At 42.6% G+C, this 17741-nt stretch overlaps 2 protein-coding genes across 2 annotated transcripts; both read left to right on the forward strand.

The window, feature by feature from the left end:
• Positions 1 to 4364: 4364 nt before the first annotated feature.
• LOC121578779 (guanylyl cyclase-activating protein 1-like) lies at positions 4365 to 10620 on the forward strand. The gene is made up of 3 exons (XM_041893160.2): positions 4365 to 4514; positions 10248 to 10338; positions 10440 to 10620. The coding sequence occupies exons 1-3, from the start codon at positions 4365 to 4367 to the stop codon at positions 10586 to 10588; spliced, it is 390 nt and encodes a 129-aa protein (XP_041749094.2). The 3' UTR covers positions 10589 to 10620.
• Positions 10621 to 13226: 2606 nt separating this feature from the next.
• LOC121577631 (interferon regulatory factor 6-like) lies at positions 13227 to 17736 on the forward strand. The gene is made up of 8 exons (XM_041891375.2): positions 13227 to 13491; positions 14405 to 14587; positions 14754 to 14949; positions 15109 to 15201; positions 15461 to 15685; positions 15832 to 16224; positions 16434 to 16552; positions 16719 to 17736. The coding sequence occupies exons 2-8, from the start codon at positions 14414 to 14416 to the stop codon at positions 16953 to 16955; spliced, it is 1437 nt and encodes a 478-aa protein (XP_041747309.2). The 5' UTR covers positions 13227 to 13491; positions 14405 to 14413; the 3' UTR covers positions 16956 to 17736.
• Positions 17737 to 17741: the final 5 nt, after the last annotated feature.

Consider the following 17741-nt stretch of genomic DNA (forward strand, 5'->3'; position numbering starts at 1 on the left):
GTTTCCCTTTGTAATCCGTTATTGTCTGCAAGCCCTGCCACATACGACGAGCACTGTAGCCAGTGTAATAGGATTACACCTTCCTCCTATATTGTTTGATGTCTCGTCAGAGGTCGTTGCGGGATTTCTTGTATGCGTCCGTGTCAGGTTCATTGTATGCTCTAGCCTTTAGCCCAGCGTGGATATTGCCTGTAATCCATGGTTTTTGGTTTGGATACATTCTTATAGTCACTGTGGGGTCGACATTGTCTATGCACTTATTGATGAAGCCCGTGACTGTTGTGGTAAACTCCTCAATGTTATCGGATGAATCCCGGAACATATCCCAGTCTGTACTAGCAAAACAGTATTGTAGCCTCGCGTCTGCTTCGTCCGACCACTTCCGTATTGAGCACATCACTAGTACTTCCTGTTAGTAAACAGGAAGCAGGAGACTGGAATCATGGTCAGATTTGCTGAAGGGAGGACGAGGGAGGGCCTTGTATGCGTTTCTGTGGGTAGAATAAAAGTGATCTAGAGTTTTAGCGCCCCTAGTGGCGCAAGAGACGTGTTGGTAGAAGTGAAGTAGGACGGTTTTATGTCTCCCCGTGTTAAAATGTCTGCCCACTAGAAACGCTGCCTCTGGCTGAGTGGTTTCTTGTTTGTTTATGGCCCCATAAAGTTTGTTGAGTGCCAGAGGGGTGTTCGCTTGTGGAGGAATGTAGACAGCCGGGATAATTATGGATGAGAACTCTTGGTAGATAAAAGGGTCTGCAGCTTACCATGAGGTATTCTATATCAGGTGAGCAAAAGCTCAAGATTTCCTTCACACTTGAAGCAGCACACCAATTGTTATTTATGAACACTTAGTTATTCAGCTGGAGTTATTCAGCTGGAGGAGTGGTTCCTCTCAATGTTTCTTCCTTCCGGGGAGTTTTTTGTTGTTGTTGTGGAAATTAGCACTGTGCCGCTGCTACACCCCATGGCACAAAAGCATTGCTACATTTACCCTCCAATATGTGGTAAAGCATAGTCTATACCATTCCACCAGAGGGTACCCACTTCCCTTGTTTAGATCAGACAGACGAGCAGACAGACAGACAGACATGCAGACACACAAACACACACACATTTAATTCAGTCCAGTGAATCGCTAACATTGTTTGATTGTTTAATTATTTCCACAAATCCCATTACATCAATTACCTAAGGTTGCAGAGACCTGGCCCAGGTAAGCATACTAATGCAAAGACGTGAGATGAGAGCTTTGTTAAGAGGATTAAGAATCCTCTCACACAATGGGGCTACACTATGTACACACTTCCCACCAGCTGCACCAGATTGGGTTCACGAAGGGAGTGTGACTTCATTAGTGTTCCTTCTTCCACCAATGACACAAGGTTTTGAAGAGGTCACAGTGCCAGCAGCAGTGCATGTCAAGAGTGCCTTGGATGTTTCTGGACATACTTTTAATTACTCAGTGCAAAGAAAATATTCCCAAAAACCAAACAAAAACAATATGACAGATTGATGACTATGATGAAGTCAAATTCTATAAATCTGATTCTGACATATTGCAGTAAAGTATAGTTTGACAATTGTGAGTAACAGTATAGTTTGACAATTGTGAGTAACAGTATAGTTTGACAATTGTGAGTAACAGTATAGTTTGACAATTGTGAGTAATGGTCTTTATGGACGTCAGATCTTAGAGGTGAAGACGTCTTCTGGATACAGTTAAGTGGAATTCATATGGAAGAATAAATTATGTGAGCACCAGAGACATGATTCAAAGCTCTGTGTTATGACTGCAATTTGCTGCACCTTTAAACCCTGTTTATATAGCTCATAAAACACTAGATCCCTATCTTTGATGACAGCAGTGGATGATAGAGAATTTGTGATATGGCATGATGACTTCTGCATAACTTCTGCATTCTTACTGATGACTTATTCCCTGATTGTTTTATAAGTGTCCTCTTAACATGTAAAAGCAGTGAATGAGCTTACTGATTACTCATGAGTAAATGAGTATCTGGGGTCATCTGCTGGCCAAAACATTAAAAGTCTGACTGTCATTGATTTGATTAGCCTAAAAATGAATGCAGTGATTAAACTAAGCACTATCACAGCAGAGGAGTTTAAACTGAGCCACATATAGTTGATTGTGGTTTGACTCAATGTATGGGATATTGTGACCATAGAAATAGAGTAATTAGTTAATTATGGTCATTCTAATTCTATTATTGTGACACACAAAGGGATTTGGATTCCTGTCAGTGATGATGCCACCACACTGCATTGTGATGTCATAGGCCCAACATCAACAAGTCCTTTGGCAGTTGACTCTGAGGCCTCAGTAGCTCTAGGCAGGGCCAGCAGGAGGCAGTCTCTGTTTGTAGGGGGAAGAAGAAGGGGAATTTGAGGCTAGACGCCCATCGCTGTCTCTGCTCAGTCCAGTCACACCGTTCAGCGCATTCTCTCACTGTGATGGAGCTGACACCAGATGGAGGAGCCTTAAAGATGTCTCAGGTAACACAACAACTGTTGTAGATTTACAGTCTTTAGAGTAAACTAGGGTAAGCTGAATGGATCACTTTGGGCTGAGTGAGAGGGGCTTGAAGGCCTCCTAAAATACTGGGCTGGTCAGTGGTCTCACTGAAGTATTCTGTATTATGTAGAAGACTTGTCTGGCAGTGGTCTTCTACAGTTGGTACAGTTGGACACTGCTATCGAAAACATCAAATGTATCTTAGCTACATACACTATATATATATACAGTACAAAAGTATGTAGACACCCCTTCAAATTATATCAAATCAAGCACACAATCTCCATAGACAAACATTGGCAGTATTATGGCCTTACAAAAGAGCTGTAACTTTTAACGTGGCACCGTCATAGGATGCCACCTTTCCAACAAGTCAGTCCGTCAAATTTCTGCCCAGCTAGAGTTGCCCCATTCAATTGTAAGTGCTGTTATTGTGAAGTGGAAACGTCTAGGCGTAACAACGGCTCAGCCGCAAAGTGGTAGGCCACACAAGCTCACAGTCGGCTGGAGTGGTGTAAAGCTCGGCGCCATTGGACTCTGGAGCAGTGGAAACGCTTTCTCTGGAGTGATGAATCACGTTTCACCATCTGGCAGTCCAATGGACGAATCTGGATTTGGCGGATGCCAGGAGAAGTGTTACCTGCCCGAATGCATAGTGCCAACTGTACATTTTGGTGGAGGAGGAATAATGGTCTGGGCCTGTTTTTCATGGTTCGGCCTAGGCCCCTTAGTTCCAGTGAAGGGAAATCTTAACGCTACAGCATACAATGACATTCTAGACGATTCTGTGCTTCCAAATTTGTGGCAACAGTTTAGGGAATGCCCTTTTCTGTTTCAGCATGACAATGCCCCTGTGCACAATGCAAGGTTCATACAGAAATGGTTTGTAGAGATCAGTGTGGAAGAACTTGACTGGCCTGCATAGAGCCCTGACCTCAACCCCATCGAACACCTTTGGGATTAATTGGAATGCCGACTGCGAGCCAGGCCTAGTCACCCAACATCGGTGCCCGACCTCACTAATGCTCTTGTGGCTCAATGGAAGCAAGTCCCCGCAGCAATGTTCCAACATCTAGCCTTCCCAGAAGAGTGGAGGCTATTATAGCAGCAAAGGGGGGACCAACTCCATATTTATGCCCATGATTTCGGAATCAGATGGTCGACGAGCAGGTGTCCACATACTTTTAGTCATATAGTGTACTAATCAGCATTTCACCGCAGTAATTAATCATATCCTGAAATATTTTGGGGTAGCCATACCCTCCCCCTAATCAAAACAATATGAATCCATACTGGATATGATGCCTAGCTATTTAAAAAATATTTGTGCCTTTGATCCCCTCAGGTCCTGAGGAACCCACTGAAAACCCTGCTGCCTGTCAATGCCAGCAGGAACAGAGTTGTGGACAAGCAGATGGAGCTCCTGGTCTTCTCCTGGAGGCGACGACAGCATGGGAGGGCCCTGCTGCCTCCCATGACCCACCCAGGCCATGCCACCAAACCATCCAGTGGTCCCCCCTGCAGCCTGGAGCCCATGCCTTGGCTCCACGTGGGCTCCAATTCCCTGATGCCCTTCTACACGGTGGTGAAGCCCACCTGCGGCTACCGCTTCTCCAGGGAGGCAGACTACAAGCGCCGGCACATCGGCATCCCTGCCAGCAACCCAGTCATGTGGAGGAGCTGCTAGGCATGGTCTCACAATAAACATGAAGTAGCCTAAAGCTGCCCTGTATAGACTAAATTGTATGTCAGAACTTAGATTTTCCCATTAGTATTTAAATCTCAGATTTTATTTAGATAATTGTACAGTAAATAGTTTGCAGGCAGTAAAATTATGGGGAATCATCAGTGGTACAGGAAATTCATAACGGAATGCCCATCTGGACAGCTCACCTTTTGCGAATTCAAACAGTTATTTGGCCTGAAAAACCAATCTGAAGCTTCAAAAGCCTACGTTGTACGCATGTTTGAAACATTTGATATGACATAAGATTACTTTTATCGCGATCATTTTATGTTCATAGTTTATACAGTGCCTATAGAACGTCTAAACCGCCCTTAGATTTCTTCACATTTTATTGTTACAAAGTGGGATTAAAGTGGATTTAATTGTATTTTTTGTCAATGATCTACACAAAATACTCTGTAATGTCAAAGTGGAAGAAATTCTTTTTTTATTTATTTTTATTCGAAATAAAAAATTAAACACTAATATACCTTGATTAGATAATTATTCACCCCCCTGAGCCAATACATGTTAGAAACACCTTTGGCAGAGATTACAGCTGTGAGTCTTCTTGGGTAAGTGTCATAAGAGCTTTGACTACAGAAGTAGCAAAACTGCACTTCAATGCTATGATACTCCCCCACTTAACATACTGCTTGACTAGTTGGGCCCAAGCTTGCTGTACAACATTAAAACCCATTCAGTCTGTCTATAAATAGGTTCTCAAAGTGCTTGATAGAAAGGCCAATAGCCATCATCACTGTTACATCCTCAGAAAGCATGAGCTCCTGAGTTGGGAAAATCTTATGCAATACACCAACGCATGTCTTGTATTCAATATCCTAAATGGCCTGGCTCCCCCTCCACTTAGAACTTTTGTCAAACAGAAAACCAAAGCCCATGGCAGCAGATCCACAAGGTCTGCCATGAGAGGTGACTGTATAGTTCCCTTAAGGAAAAACACCTTTAGTCAGTCTGCTTTCTCTGTGAGAGCTTCCCATGTCTGGAACACACTGCCATCAGACACACAACTGCACCACGTATCGCACCTTCACAAAAAACATAAAGACATGGCTAAAGGCCAATCAGACTTGTGAACATAATCCCTAGCTGTGTATTGCCGCTTTCCATGTTGTCTGTTGTCTGTAGCTTGTAAGGTGTGTAAACACTTTGTTGCTTTTATGTATTTTATTTTCTTGCTTTTTGTGCTATTGCTCTGCCTGCTTGCTACGTGTTGCTTGTCCTATGTTGCTCTGCATGTGCTCACTGCTCATTGTTTGTCTGTATTGTTATTGTAATTGTTTTTAATAACCTGCCCAGGGACTGCGGTTGAAAATTAGCCGGCTGGCTAAAACTGGCACTTTTACTGAAATGTTGATTAATGTGCACTGTCCCTGTAAAAAATAAACTTGAACTCAAACACCTGTATTGTGCAATATTTGCCCATTATTCTTTTCAAAATGTTTCAAGCTTTGTCAAGGTGTTGGGGATCATGGCTAGACAGCAATTTTCAAGTCTTGCCATAGATTTTCAAGCAGATTTAAGTAGAAACTGTAACTTGGCCACTCAGGAACATTAACTGTCTTCTTGGAAAACAACTCCAGTGTAGATTTGGCTTTGTGTTGTAGGTTATTGTCCTGCTGAAAGGTGAATTCCTCTCCCAGTGCCTGGTGCAAAGCAGACTGAAGCAGGTTTTCCTCTAGGACTTTGCCTGTGCTTAGCTCCATCCTGTTTCTTTTTATCCTGGAAAAACTCCTCAGTCTTTGCCAATGTCAAGCATTCCCATACCATGATGCAGACACCACCATGCTTGAAAATAAGGAGGCAGTTACTCAGTGATGTGTTGTGTTGGATAAATATACTGAACAAAAGTATAAATGCAACATGCAACAATTTCAAAGATTTTACTGAGTTATAGTTCATATAAGGAAATAAGTCAATTGAAATAAATTAATTAGGCCCTAATCTATGGATTTCACATGACTGTTGGTCACAGATACCTTTTTTAAAAAAAGTAGGGACGTGGATCAGAAAACCAGTGTGACCACTATTTGCCTCATGCAGCGCAACACATGTCCTTCGCATAGGGTTGATCAGGCTGTTGATTGTGGCCTGTGGGATGTTGTCCCACTCCACTTCAATGGCTGTGCGAAGTTGCTGGATATTGGCGGGAACTGGAACACACTGTCGTACACATTGATCCAGAGCATCCCAAACATGCTCAATGGGTGACATGTCTGGTGAGTATGCAGACCATGGAAGAACTGGGACATTTTCAGCTGCCAGGAATTGTGTACAGATCCTTGCGACGTGGGGCTGCATTATCATGCTGAAACATGAGGTGATGGCGGCGGATGAATGGCACAACAATGGGCCTCAGGATCTCATCACGGTATCTCTGTGCATTCAAATAGCCATCGATAAAATGCAATCGTGTTCGTTGTTTGTAGTTTATGCCTGCCCATACCTTTTTGTGCATAAGAAAACATTCTGGGATCTTTTATTTCAGCTCATGAAACATGGGACCAACACTTTACGTGTTGCCTTTGTATTTGTGTTCAGTATATTTCAATTCCACTTTGTAAAGCAACAAAATGTGACAAAGTTCAAGGGGGTGCAGAATTGTACCTGTACCTGTCTTTGCATCATGTATTTTTTCATTTAGACTGAGGGGTCTGGATTTTTTATCATCAATATAACATCACACTTGAAAATGACGCAAATATCAGTGGTTTACTGTCAACTGAGGTAGCCTGAGGCAACTTTACCTCTATAAGAGATTTGGCCTAATTGGATCTCCCCTAAAATCGTAAACTGGCTTTAAGTGAATTGATCATCCGTATATAATGGTTGCTAAACAACTCGTGTGAAAACTATGCTATAGCTCCTTATCAAGGCGATTGTACACAGATTGTCTTGGTTTAATAGTTTTTAAAAAATGTGTTTTTCCGTTACAGTGGCCATTCAGATATTAGGGTATTTCAAATACCGTATTTGTATTCTATCTAGAATATAGGGTATCATGGTATAAACTAGATGTCCATCCAATTGGCGACAGAGTTTATGCAACTATTCTGTAATCCGCTGTAGCTCAGCTGGTAGAGCACGGCGCTTGTAACGCCAAGGTAGTGGGTTCGATCCCCGGGACCACCCCTACACAAAAATAATAATAATAATAATAATTTTAAAAATGTATGCACGCATGACTGTAAGTCGCTTTGGATAAAAGCGTCTGCTAAATGGTATATTATTATTAAAAACAATATGGTGCGTGATGACGTAGTGCACATTAAAAGACCGAATAAAAAACACAAGTGAAATGGGTTTCTATCGCATTTTCAACTCTACTGAAGGTTTTCTCACAAAAAAAATAATTATTTATATAGCGAGTGTGCCCGCTCTGATATTGGCATGTGCGCTCTAGCCAACAGCACTCAGTGCGCATGCGCTGTTGGCTAGAGCGCGTGTATAGCCTACCTGATGAGTTCATTATGTCAAACGGCAGCCAAGCGTCCGTGATCATGTCACCAGAATAAGACCTTTGATATTAATTGGAAAGGAGCAAAGCTCATCATAATGTATTTAATCTGTAGCCTAATAAGCAACACAGTACACTGCATGCTTTCCCGAGGAGTCGTAGTGGGAGGACCACACTATATGTCATCGCTCGACTCCAAGTTTACTTAATATGCCATTTAGCAGACGCTTTTATCCAAAGCGATTTACAGTCATGTGCGCATACATTTTTACGTATGGGTGGTCCCGGGGATTGAACCCACAACTCTGGCGTTACAAGCGCCATGCTCTACCAATTGAGCTACACAGGACCACGATATGATGGATATTATATCAATATTTGCGCATAAAAGCGTTTCCACCGTCATTTCTCACATAATTCATTTTACTGACACAAAAAGATCCCACCTTGTCAAGCTATTTTGTTTTGTCGACATTTGGAAATCTTACTAAAAACTGTTCTGTTTCAATCAGTCCTGTCATGACATTTTTATCCGACATGCACTTTCCTAGCATAAAAAGTTTGAATGGAAACCTGGTTAGTGGCACAGGAAATATACTATATATATACACTACCGTTCAAAAGTTTGGGGTCACTCAGAAATTTCCTTGTTTTCGAAAGAAAAGCATTTTATTTGTCCATTAAAATAACATCAAATTGATCAGAAATACAGTGTAGACATTGTTAATGTTGTAAATGACTATTGTAGCTGGAAACGGCCGATTTTTTATGGAATATCTACATAGGCGTACAGAGGCCCATTATCAGCAACCATCAGTCCTGTGTTCCAATGGCACGTTGTGTTTGCTAATCCAAGTTTATCATTTTAAAAGGCTAATTGATCATTAGAAAACCCTTTTGCCATTATGTTAGCACAGCTGAAAACTGTTGTGCTGGTTAAAGAAGCAATAAAACTGGCCTTCTTGAGACTAGTTGAGTATCTGGAGCAATTGTGGGTTCGATTACAGGCTCAAAATGGCCAGAAACAAAGAACTTTCTTCTGAAACTCGTCAGTCTATTCTTGTTCTGAGAAATTAAGGCGAGAAATGCGAGAAATTGTCAAGAAACTGAAGATCTCGTACAACTGCGCTTTTTTTCTTTTTTATTCTTCAAGCTCTGTCAAGTTGGTTGTTGATCATCATCTTGCCATAGATTTTCTGGCCGATTTAAGTCAAAACTGTAACTAAGCCACTTAGGAACATTCAACTCCAGTGTATATTTGTCCTTATGTTTTAGGTTATTCTTCCTGATGAAAGATTAATTTGTTTCCCAATGTCTTTTGGAAAGCAGACTCAACCAGGTTTTTCTCTAGGATTTTGCCTGTGCTTATCTCGATTACGTTTATTTTTATCCTAAAAAAGAACTCCCTGGTCCTTTCCGATGACAAGCATACCGATAACATGATGCAGCCACCACCATGCTTTAAAATATGAAGAGTGGTACTTAGTGGTGTGATGTGTTGGGTTTGCCCGAAACATAACGCTTTGTATTCAGGACATAAAGTTCATTTCTTTGCCACATTTTTTGCAGTTTTACTAGTGCCTTATTGCAAAGAGGATGCATGTTTTGGAATATTTTTTATTCTGTACAGGCTTCCTTCTTTTCACTGTCATTTAGGTAAGTATTGTGGAGTAACTAAAATGTTGTTGCTCCATCCTCAGTTTTCTGCTATCACAGCCATTAAACTCTGTAACTGTTTTAAAGTCACCATTGGCCTCATGGTGAAAATCCCTAAACGGTTTCCATCCTCTCCGCCAACTGAGTTAGGAAGGACGCCTGTAATTTTGTAGTGACTGGGTTTATTGATTAACCATTCAAAGCATAATTAATAACTAACTTCATCATGCTCAAAGGGATTTTCAATGTGTGTTTGTTTTTTTCATCTACCAATAGGTGCCCTTCTTTATGAGGCATTGGAAAACTTCCCTGGTGTTTGTGGTTGAATCTGTGTTTGAAATTCATAGCTCAACTGAGGGACATTACAGATAATTGTATGTGTGCAGTACAGAGATGAGGTAGTCATTCAAAAATCATGTTAAACAGTATTATTGCACACAGAGTGAGTCCATGCAACTTATTATGTGACTTGTTAAGCACATTTTTACTCCTGAACTTATTTAAGCTTTCCATGGCAAAGGGGTTGAATACTTATTGACTCAAGACATTTCAGCTTTACATTTTTATTAATTTGTAAACATTTCTACAAACATAATTCCACTTTGATATTATGGGGTATTGTGTGTAGGCCAGTGACATAAAATATAAATGTAATTCATTTTAAATTCAGGCTGTAACACAACAAAATGTGGAAAAAGTTAAGGCGTGTGAATACTTGCTGAAGGCACTGTATTTATAGCAGGCAATTTGGTAGTCTTGGCTGACACCTACTGGTTATATTTGAGAATTATATTTCAGTGACAAGTCATGTCATAAAATCATATTTCTAAACTCTCTAACTCCTGCTTCCATACTAGTCCATCCATGTCATCAATGGAGTAAACTATGAGATGTCAGCCGAGGACATTACCAACATGGTGTTTGACAAGATCGATATCAGTGGTGATGGTAATAAGATACTAAGATTCCTCGTCTCAATGTACGTACAGGTTCCACATTTTATTTGTGCCACAGGGTTTAATTTTGATGTGTTTGTGTGTGTGTGCCAGGTGAGCTGTCCATGGAGGAGTTCATGGAGGGCATCCAGAACGATGAGAAGCTGCTGGAGACACTGACCGAGAGACTGCACCTCACACATCGTCAGCAAGATCCAGGTCGAGATAAACCCCAATTGCTGCAGCACAAGAACATTTTATGAGCGCGAGAGCGCGAGCGCGCAGGACAGACTGCCCTCGCAGAACACTTAGGGATACCCAAAATGTATAACCAAACGTATTAGTATATTTATTTTTATTTTTGAATGTTTGATGAGCTGAACTGGTTGTCCTACATGGGCATATCGAAATGTTGCATACAGTAATGGCTGGCTCTCAGTTTAGTCATTCCACCATGTACAGTAGACTCTACACAACTTTTGCAATAACAGGGTACTTTACTCATGTCCAATTTAAGTGCACAGCACTTGCTTGAATATGATTAGTATGTGTAGCACTGCTTTACCAATCAGAAGTAAATAACTAATATTACATTTGCTATGAAAAAGCATATAATATGTGTTTATGATACATCTAGCTGTACAATTCGGTGACATTACACTGTCCTATCTTTTTTTCCTTTCTGTATCACCATCTCAAATTCAAAGTGCACAATAGACATGGTTTAGAGGCCCACCTCATTTGCCTATGATGTCAGTGAAATGACCTGGCCCTGAATACTCCGTTGCTTGTTTGGTAATTTCAATGCATTATAGAAAGAGCAGGTTTGAGGCACTCTGCCAAGCAAAAACTAAAATATAGATTTACAGAATAATACAGGGATGTCCCTCACCTGCCTCCCTATTGTTGGGATCTATTTTCTCATAACTAGATGATGCCTAGCTTAGAAAGAATGCATTAATGATTAAACATAATAGGTTTGTACTGTACTGATATAAATTGTTTCACATAACAAGCTGTGATTCATGTGAGGAGCTGTTAGGGAGTAGGGGGAGATAAGAACTTGTGTCTCACATGTCTCACATACACGAACACTGTCTCTTTGTTAAACCGCGCTCAAGGACATGGGTACTGCAAAAGTGCCGACTCTCTGGACAGGTTGTGATGATAACAAACTTATACCTGGCAACAGTGTGCAACAGTGAAGCGCCAAGGGTCTGGGACCAGCCTGTGCGCCAATGATAGGCTGAGTAAGTCTAAACCACGCTCAGTCTCTACTCTGATAGGCCAGCAGGGAGCGGGAACTATCTCTGTCAGAGTATTTGAAGAAGAACTTAGAACAATGGATCAGTTCTCTGAGTGCCCTGCGTGGTATTTCAGTGGACCCGTATATACGAACATCATATTTACCATTGAAGTGGTTTGCATTAATTAAAATACTAGTCTATTTTAGAAGACGTGTATTGACCTCTTTTGTTCCTAATACCAGATTTGAATTGACGCAACTTAACACTATCACACATGATTGCCCAGAAATATTGAAGATTTGGCGATGTATCAGTCATTGATTGAGACCTTTATTTAAAGACAACTAAACGGATCAAGCAAAACAGTTAAATACTGACAACATTGTTTTCTTGTAGACTAGACCTACACAGATTTGAATAAAGTACAGAAGTGAATGGCAAACCGGTCCAATTACTTTTTTCCCCTGCTATTAATGCCTTTTCAATTGCATTTTCAATTTAAATTGAACAACAACAGTCTTACATCCTTAATCCTAACACACACACACACACACACAATTAAGCTATCTGATTTTACTGGCCTATAAATACATTCACACGCACGAGGTCACTGCCGAGGAGACTTCTAGCCTATGGGTAGTTTCTGGGTGTGGCTGTACCATTAACAAGTGTATACAGTATAACTTGTAATTGATGGCTAACAATGTGCGGATTCGATTATGCTGAGCCGCGGGGCACGGGGCAAAGGCCTGGCATGTCATCGGGCGAAAGCGGGGATGGAGACATTCTCAAATCAAACAGTAATCATCGCTCGGTCATTTTGTCAACAAGGCAGCATGATGCATCATCCAGAAACTTACAGCATCTCTTTCCCATAAAATAAATGTTTGAATTTTCGAAACTATTTTTCATTGGGAAGGCAGATAAAGCGTTTTTATCCAAAGCAATCACTTTTGCATGTGCTTAATTATCTCACTTTTGTTTTGAGCCGACTTCACCGTGGGCTTTGAACAGGGCACCTGGCTCACACCCGATAGGCAGCCCGGTTCCAAATGGAATGCAATCAACTTTCAGCCTGTGCAAAACACACCTACATGGGCGCCCAGGCGAGATTTATCGAACCTCGCCTCACTGTCAGTGTAAATGCGTAAAAGGCACATGGCATGTGATAAATGAAATTATAAACCTGGTGGTTCGAGCCCTGAATGCTGATTGCCGTGGTATTTCAGACCATATAACACCAGTATGACCCAAAAAATATTTGTACTGTTCTAACTATGTTGGTAACCAGTTTATAACAGCAATGAGGCACCTCCGGGGTTTGTGGTATATGGCCTATATACAACAACCACATTTGTTTACATCAGCATAGGAGTCTACATTGTTATTACATATGGCGATTTTACAGATAATATGGCAACACAATTCTGACAGCTATTGTGAGTCATTTGGTCATCATGGTCACAAGAAGGCGCCACCGAAAGTGGTGCAACATTCAAGTACTAATCGGATCTAGGAAACTCTGACATGTCCGACTTGCTAACTGGTTGTACTTATACACGTGCCGCGTTCAACCAGTTAGCAAATCGGAAATGTCCACGTTTCCCTGTTCTGACTACCACGTTAATGCGGCATAAACTGGAAAGGTGTACCAGAATGAAACGTGTGTGACGTCACGGCTCTACCTGACTTTCGGTAAGGGGAGCGGAAAAGGCATAAACTGCTCGGCCTGCTCGGAACAACATTATCAGAATTGTTCTCCTATGATAAGAAGTATCCGTGGGTCATCTATACATTTACCTGCATTGCAAAGGACATACAAGTTCCAACGTTTTGGAGAATAATATTTTCCTGAAGATTGGGGTTCTACTTTCTCCCATATAGAAAGTAGCCTACTTCCTGGTCACGTTCAACTGCAGGTACATTTCGCAGCGGTAGCCTAGATTTGGTTTGTTTGCAACCATGAAGTAGTTTAAAGTTCGTAACTTGATTTTTATTTATTAGAAATCATTACTAACAATTTATTTGTGAAAAAGTATCCACTGGTCTTTCGTATGCTGCTCGAATTTGCTGTGCGAGCGAGTGGTTGCAGGTATAACATAAAAAAAGCATCTGACAATAATAGGCTACAATTGTCTGTAGCCTATCCTATTGGATTGTTTGCTAGGAAGAAGTCCACTTTATGGTTATCATTCAATTAAATTAATGTAGTGACATTGGATATTGCTTTATTTACGTTCCATGCTCAACTGACCTGTGTAACAACCATGTCCTGCAGATTGCAGTAGCATCATAAAACCAACCATATGCACTTTTGGGATGACCTTTAGCAATAGCAATGTATCAGTGAAATTGCATGTTATTCTGGGCGTTTGAGGTCTGAGTAGAGTAATGAAATGGACTGACCCGAAGCCACTACATTTTAAAGTTTGCCTCTCAAAGTGGCCCAAGTCTGTGTTTGAAATCTTGATAGCCATATAATGTTGGTCATCGTGTGCCTGCCTCAGTCAAGTTGTGCCACATCATGCCCTTACAGCATGACTTTTAAGCAGGCCAACATTCACAAGGCCGCAGGGCCAGACAGATAACCAGGACGCATACTCCAAGCATGTGCTGACCAACTGGCAAGTGTCTTCACTGACATTTTCAACATGTCCTTGACTGAGTCTGTAATACCAACATGTTTCAAGCAGACCACCATAGTCCCTGTGCCCAAGAACACTAAGATAACCTGCCTAAATGACTACCGACACGTAGCACTCATGTCTGTAGCCATGAAGTGCTTTGAAAGGCTGGTCATGGCTCACACGCCCATTGTGGCCCCCTCCCCAGACAGTAAGCATGGCGGTGACCCCGCGGCGTGTCCGGCTCAAGCCCTGGCTAGTGGCCCAGGTGGACAGCGGGCTCTACCTTGGCCTGGTGTGGATTGACCGGGACAACAAGCGCTTCAGGATCCCCTGGAAACACGCTACACGGCACACCCCCCAGCATGAGGAAGAAAACACAATTTTTAAGGTGAATAAAGCACATCTCTGTAACAATTTCTGAAACAATACATGTGGGCCAATGTGTTGGCAGGTGAACTGGTTGTGGCTGGATCAACAGTGAGTAAAGTAGGGTTGATGTTAACTATTTTCTCTGAATGTATTCTTCATCTGATTCCTCTCCCCTCCTGTACCAGGCCTGGGCGGTAGAGACAGGAAAGTTCCAGGAGGGTATTGATGATCCTGACCCTGCCAAGTGGAAAGCTCAGCTCCGCTGCGCCCTCAACAAGAGCCGAGAGTTCAACCTTGTCTACGACGGCACCAAAGAAGTCCCCATGAACCCCCTGAAGATCTATGACATCTGCGACATCCCACAGCCCCTCAGTAACCCAGGTAACTGGCCATCAATGACATAAAAATATCATATTTATACAACCATAGTAGATATATGATTAGTTAGTGACTTGTATGGTTTGGTAGCAGCTTTTAAACTTATTTAAAGTTTTGGCATCCCTTGCTCTCCTTCTCATTTCTCTTCTTCTCTCTCCTCAGGATCCTCAGACCCTGGGTCTTGGACACCAAATGATGGGGATGAAGATGAATCAGATACCCCAGAGCCCCTCCCTCCTTATCCAACATCCAATGGTTAGTCATGTCAAATATCTCTCATTTATTTGAGTCCCTCTCTAAAACTGTTTTTCTGTAGATTTTTACCACATCATTTATCATAGACCACATAACAGTCCAGATCTAGCCTCTAGATAATGTTTTCCAAGTTGCCTGGTCCAAAAACAACCTCCTAACCCCCTTTTGTTTGGCTTACCCCCAGTATTGATTCCAATATCCCAGTATTGTTTTTGATATGTCAGCTAATCATGCTTTGTGTTTCTCTGTAACTAAACAGGCACCAGCCCCGCTCTTATGTGGTCTCCTCCGGGGTCAGTATCGCCCCTACAACCCCCCAGCTGCCCCCCATCAGTTGAAGTGTGGCCCAAAAAGGAGCCTTTGGATGTGGAGATGCAGCCCTCCCCCCTGGAGATGCCCCCCCCTCCCCCACTGGACATGCCTCCCCCTCTCATGCCTGACATGATGTTCGCCTCCCCAGAGATGTGGATCAGCTCCTTGCCCAGTGAGTACACTAACACAACTACACAGACAAACTCCTCCATTAGATAAATCTAGGACTGCATACAGTATCACAGGATCTTGTCCATACAGACAACCAATGAGTGACTCTTTTACTGTATTTCATGTGTTTCTTTGTCTCTCCTTCAGTGACAGACCTGGAGCTGCAGTTCCAGTACCGGGGTAAGGAGGTGTGTCCAGCCATGACGGTCAGTAACCCCCAGGGCTGCCGGCTGTTTTACGGGGACCTGGGCCCCATGGTCAACCAGGAGGAGCTGTTTGGCCCTATCAGCCTGGAGCAGCTGAGGTTCCCCTCTACCGAGCACATCGCCAACAACACACAGAGGGTCTTCACCAACCGCCTGCTGGACGTCATGGACCGAGGCCTTGTCCTGGAGATCAGCGGCCATGACATCTATGCCGTCCGCCTCTGCCAGTGCAAGGTGTACTGGTCAGGCCCCTGTGCCCCAAACCCCAACGCACCCAACCTCATAGAGAGGCAGAGGAAGATCAAGCTGTTCTGTCTGGAGTCCTTTCTCAGCGGTAAGCAGTGACTACGATCCTCTTAACATAGATGGATTCTAACCTTCCTACAGCAACAAGGTTTATACTACTCTTCACACAGCTTTCTTGCTTGTCAATATATTGTATTTGGCTTGGCCCTTAGGCGGTATTGTGTGGCATGTACTATAGCTGTGAGTCTGATTTGCTATGTGATATGATTGTGATGGGTTTGTGTTTGATGTGTGCAGATGTGATAGCCCATCAGAGGGGCCAGTCGGCCAGCCCTCCTCAGTTCGACATCAACCTGTGCTTTGGAGAGGAGTGGCCTGACAGCAGACCCAGGGAGAGGAAGCTCATCATGGTGCAGGTACGAGACTGTCTTTGTCTCAAGATGCAATGATTCATAGAAAACTCATTTTAAATATTAGTTTTTCATTATTTTAAAATGTTGAATTGACCCTCAAGCGTGTATGTTTTGTTGTTGAGTCCCTTAGCTGTAATTGCCATGTCTTTGGCGCTCTGCTCCCCTCCAGATCATCCCTGTGGTAGCACGTATGATCACTGAGATGTTCTCAGGTGACTGCATGCGCTCCTTCGACAGCGGCAGCGTGCGCCTGCAGATCTCCATCCCAGACATCAAGGACAACATCGTGACCCACCTAAAGCAGCTCTACCGCCTGCTGCAGACCCACCAGGGTCAGGAAGGCTGGCCTCAGGCTCTGCCCCCAGGAGCCGGCATGCACCTGCCCCAGGCCCTGCATGCCCAGTGAAGCAGCGCAGTCCACCACAGCCCTACCAGGCCAGTCAGTCTCACACACACACACAGCTCTGTCTGGACACTGTCATCTTACTGCTGGCCCATGAGGGGATCTATAATCAGCAAACTAGTACTTATGTTTATGGAGGCATGTTCATCAGAATTGGGAGAGGGATCCCATCGATTTAGCCTCTTTTCTCCCTTTTGCTATAATGGTCTTTTATGGGGTTCATTGGTCCATGTGTATATATTGTGGTAAATGCTGCTTCCAGGCATTGTAATTATACTGCTACTGTGGCAGTCAGTAAAACATGGTGTGATGATAGTGTCTGTCTGCAGTTGTAAAGCCCTAGGGCATTGAATTAGAGCAGCATTATGGGTCAAAGTCCTGTAGGCTGCAAGGCAACATTGAACATAGTCAATGAGTTACAGACATAACCCTGGTCCCCAGTTACACAATACAGTCAGTGACTTCTGAATAATCATCAAGCTTTGCCCTGGTCCTTGTTGTTCATAACACATGATCTCATTCTTATGTTTGCTACCTGTTTTTAACCCATTAAGAATATATCTGACATTGGATTGAGTGCTAAAGCATTTTAGTAGATTTAGTTAACCTATTATGTGAACTTTTATGAATACTCAAGTGATACATACATTTTAAGTTACACGTTTATTATAAACACTATATAAAGAAAAAGTATCATCATGACATTTGCATTTAAGTCATTTAGCAGACACACTTATCCAGAGCAACTTACAGGAGCAATTACGGTTAAGTGCCTTGCTAAAGAGAACA

The sequence above is a fragment of the Coregonus clupeaformis genome, chromosome 12 (genome assembly GCF_020615455.1).
Source record: "Coregonus clupeaformis isolate EN_2021a chromosome 12, ASM2061545v1, whole genome shotgun sequence".
In the NCBI taxonomy this organism is placed as follows: Eukaryota; Metazoa; Chordata; class Actinopteri; order Salmoniformes; family Salmonidae; genus Coregonus; species Coregonus clupeaformis.

Bases quoted from the DNA above. Each gene is read 5' to 3' on its own strand.
- LOC121578779 (XM_041893160.2), top strand. From the start codon at position 4,365: ATGGGGAATCATCAGTGGTACAGGAAATTCATAACGGAATGCCCATCT. The intron at 4,515-10,247 runs ACATAAGATTAC...CTTCCATACTAG, and splicing joins TGTTTGAAACATTTGATATG to TCCATCCATGTCATCAATGG. The intron at 10,339-10,439 runs GTAATAAGATAC...TGTGTGTGCCAG, and splicing joins GATCGATATCAGTGGTGATG to GTGAGCTGTCCATGGAGGAG.
- LOC121577631 (XM_041891375.2), top strand. From the start codon at position 14,414: ATGGCGGTGACCCCGCGGCGTGTCCGGCTCAAGCCCTGGCTAGTGGCC. The intron at 14,950-15,108 runs GTAACTGGCCAT...CTCTCTCCTCAG, and splicing joins ACAGCCCCTCAGTAACCCAG to GATCCTCAGACCCTGGGTCT. The intron at 16,225-16,433 runs GTAAGCAGTGAC...TGATGTGTGCAG, and splicing joins TCTGGAGTCCTTTCTCAGCG to ATGTGATAGCCCATCAGAGG.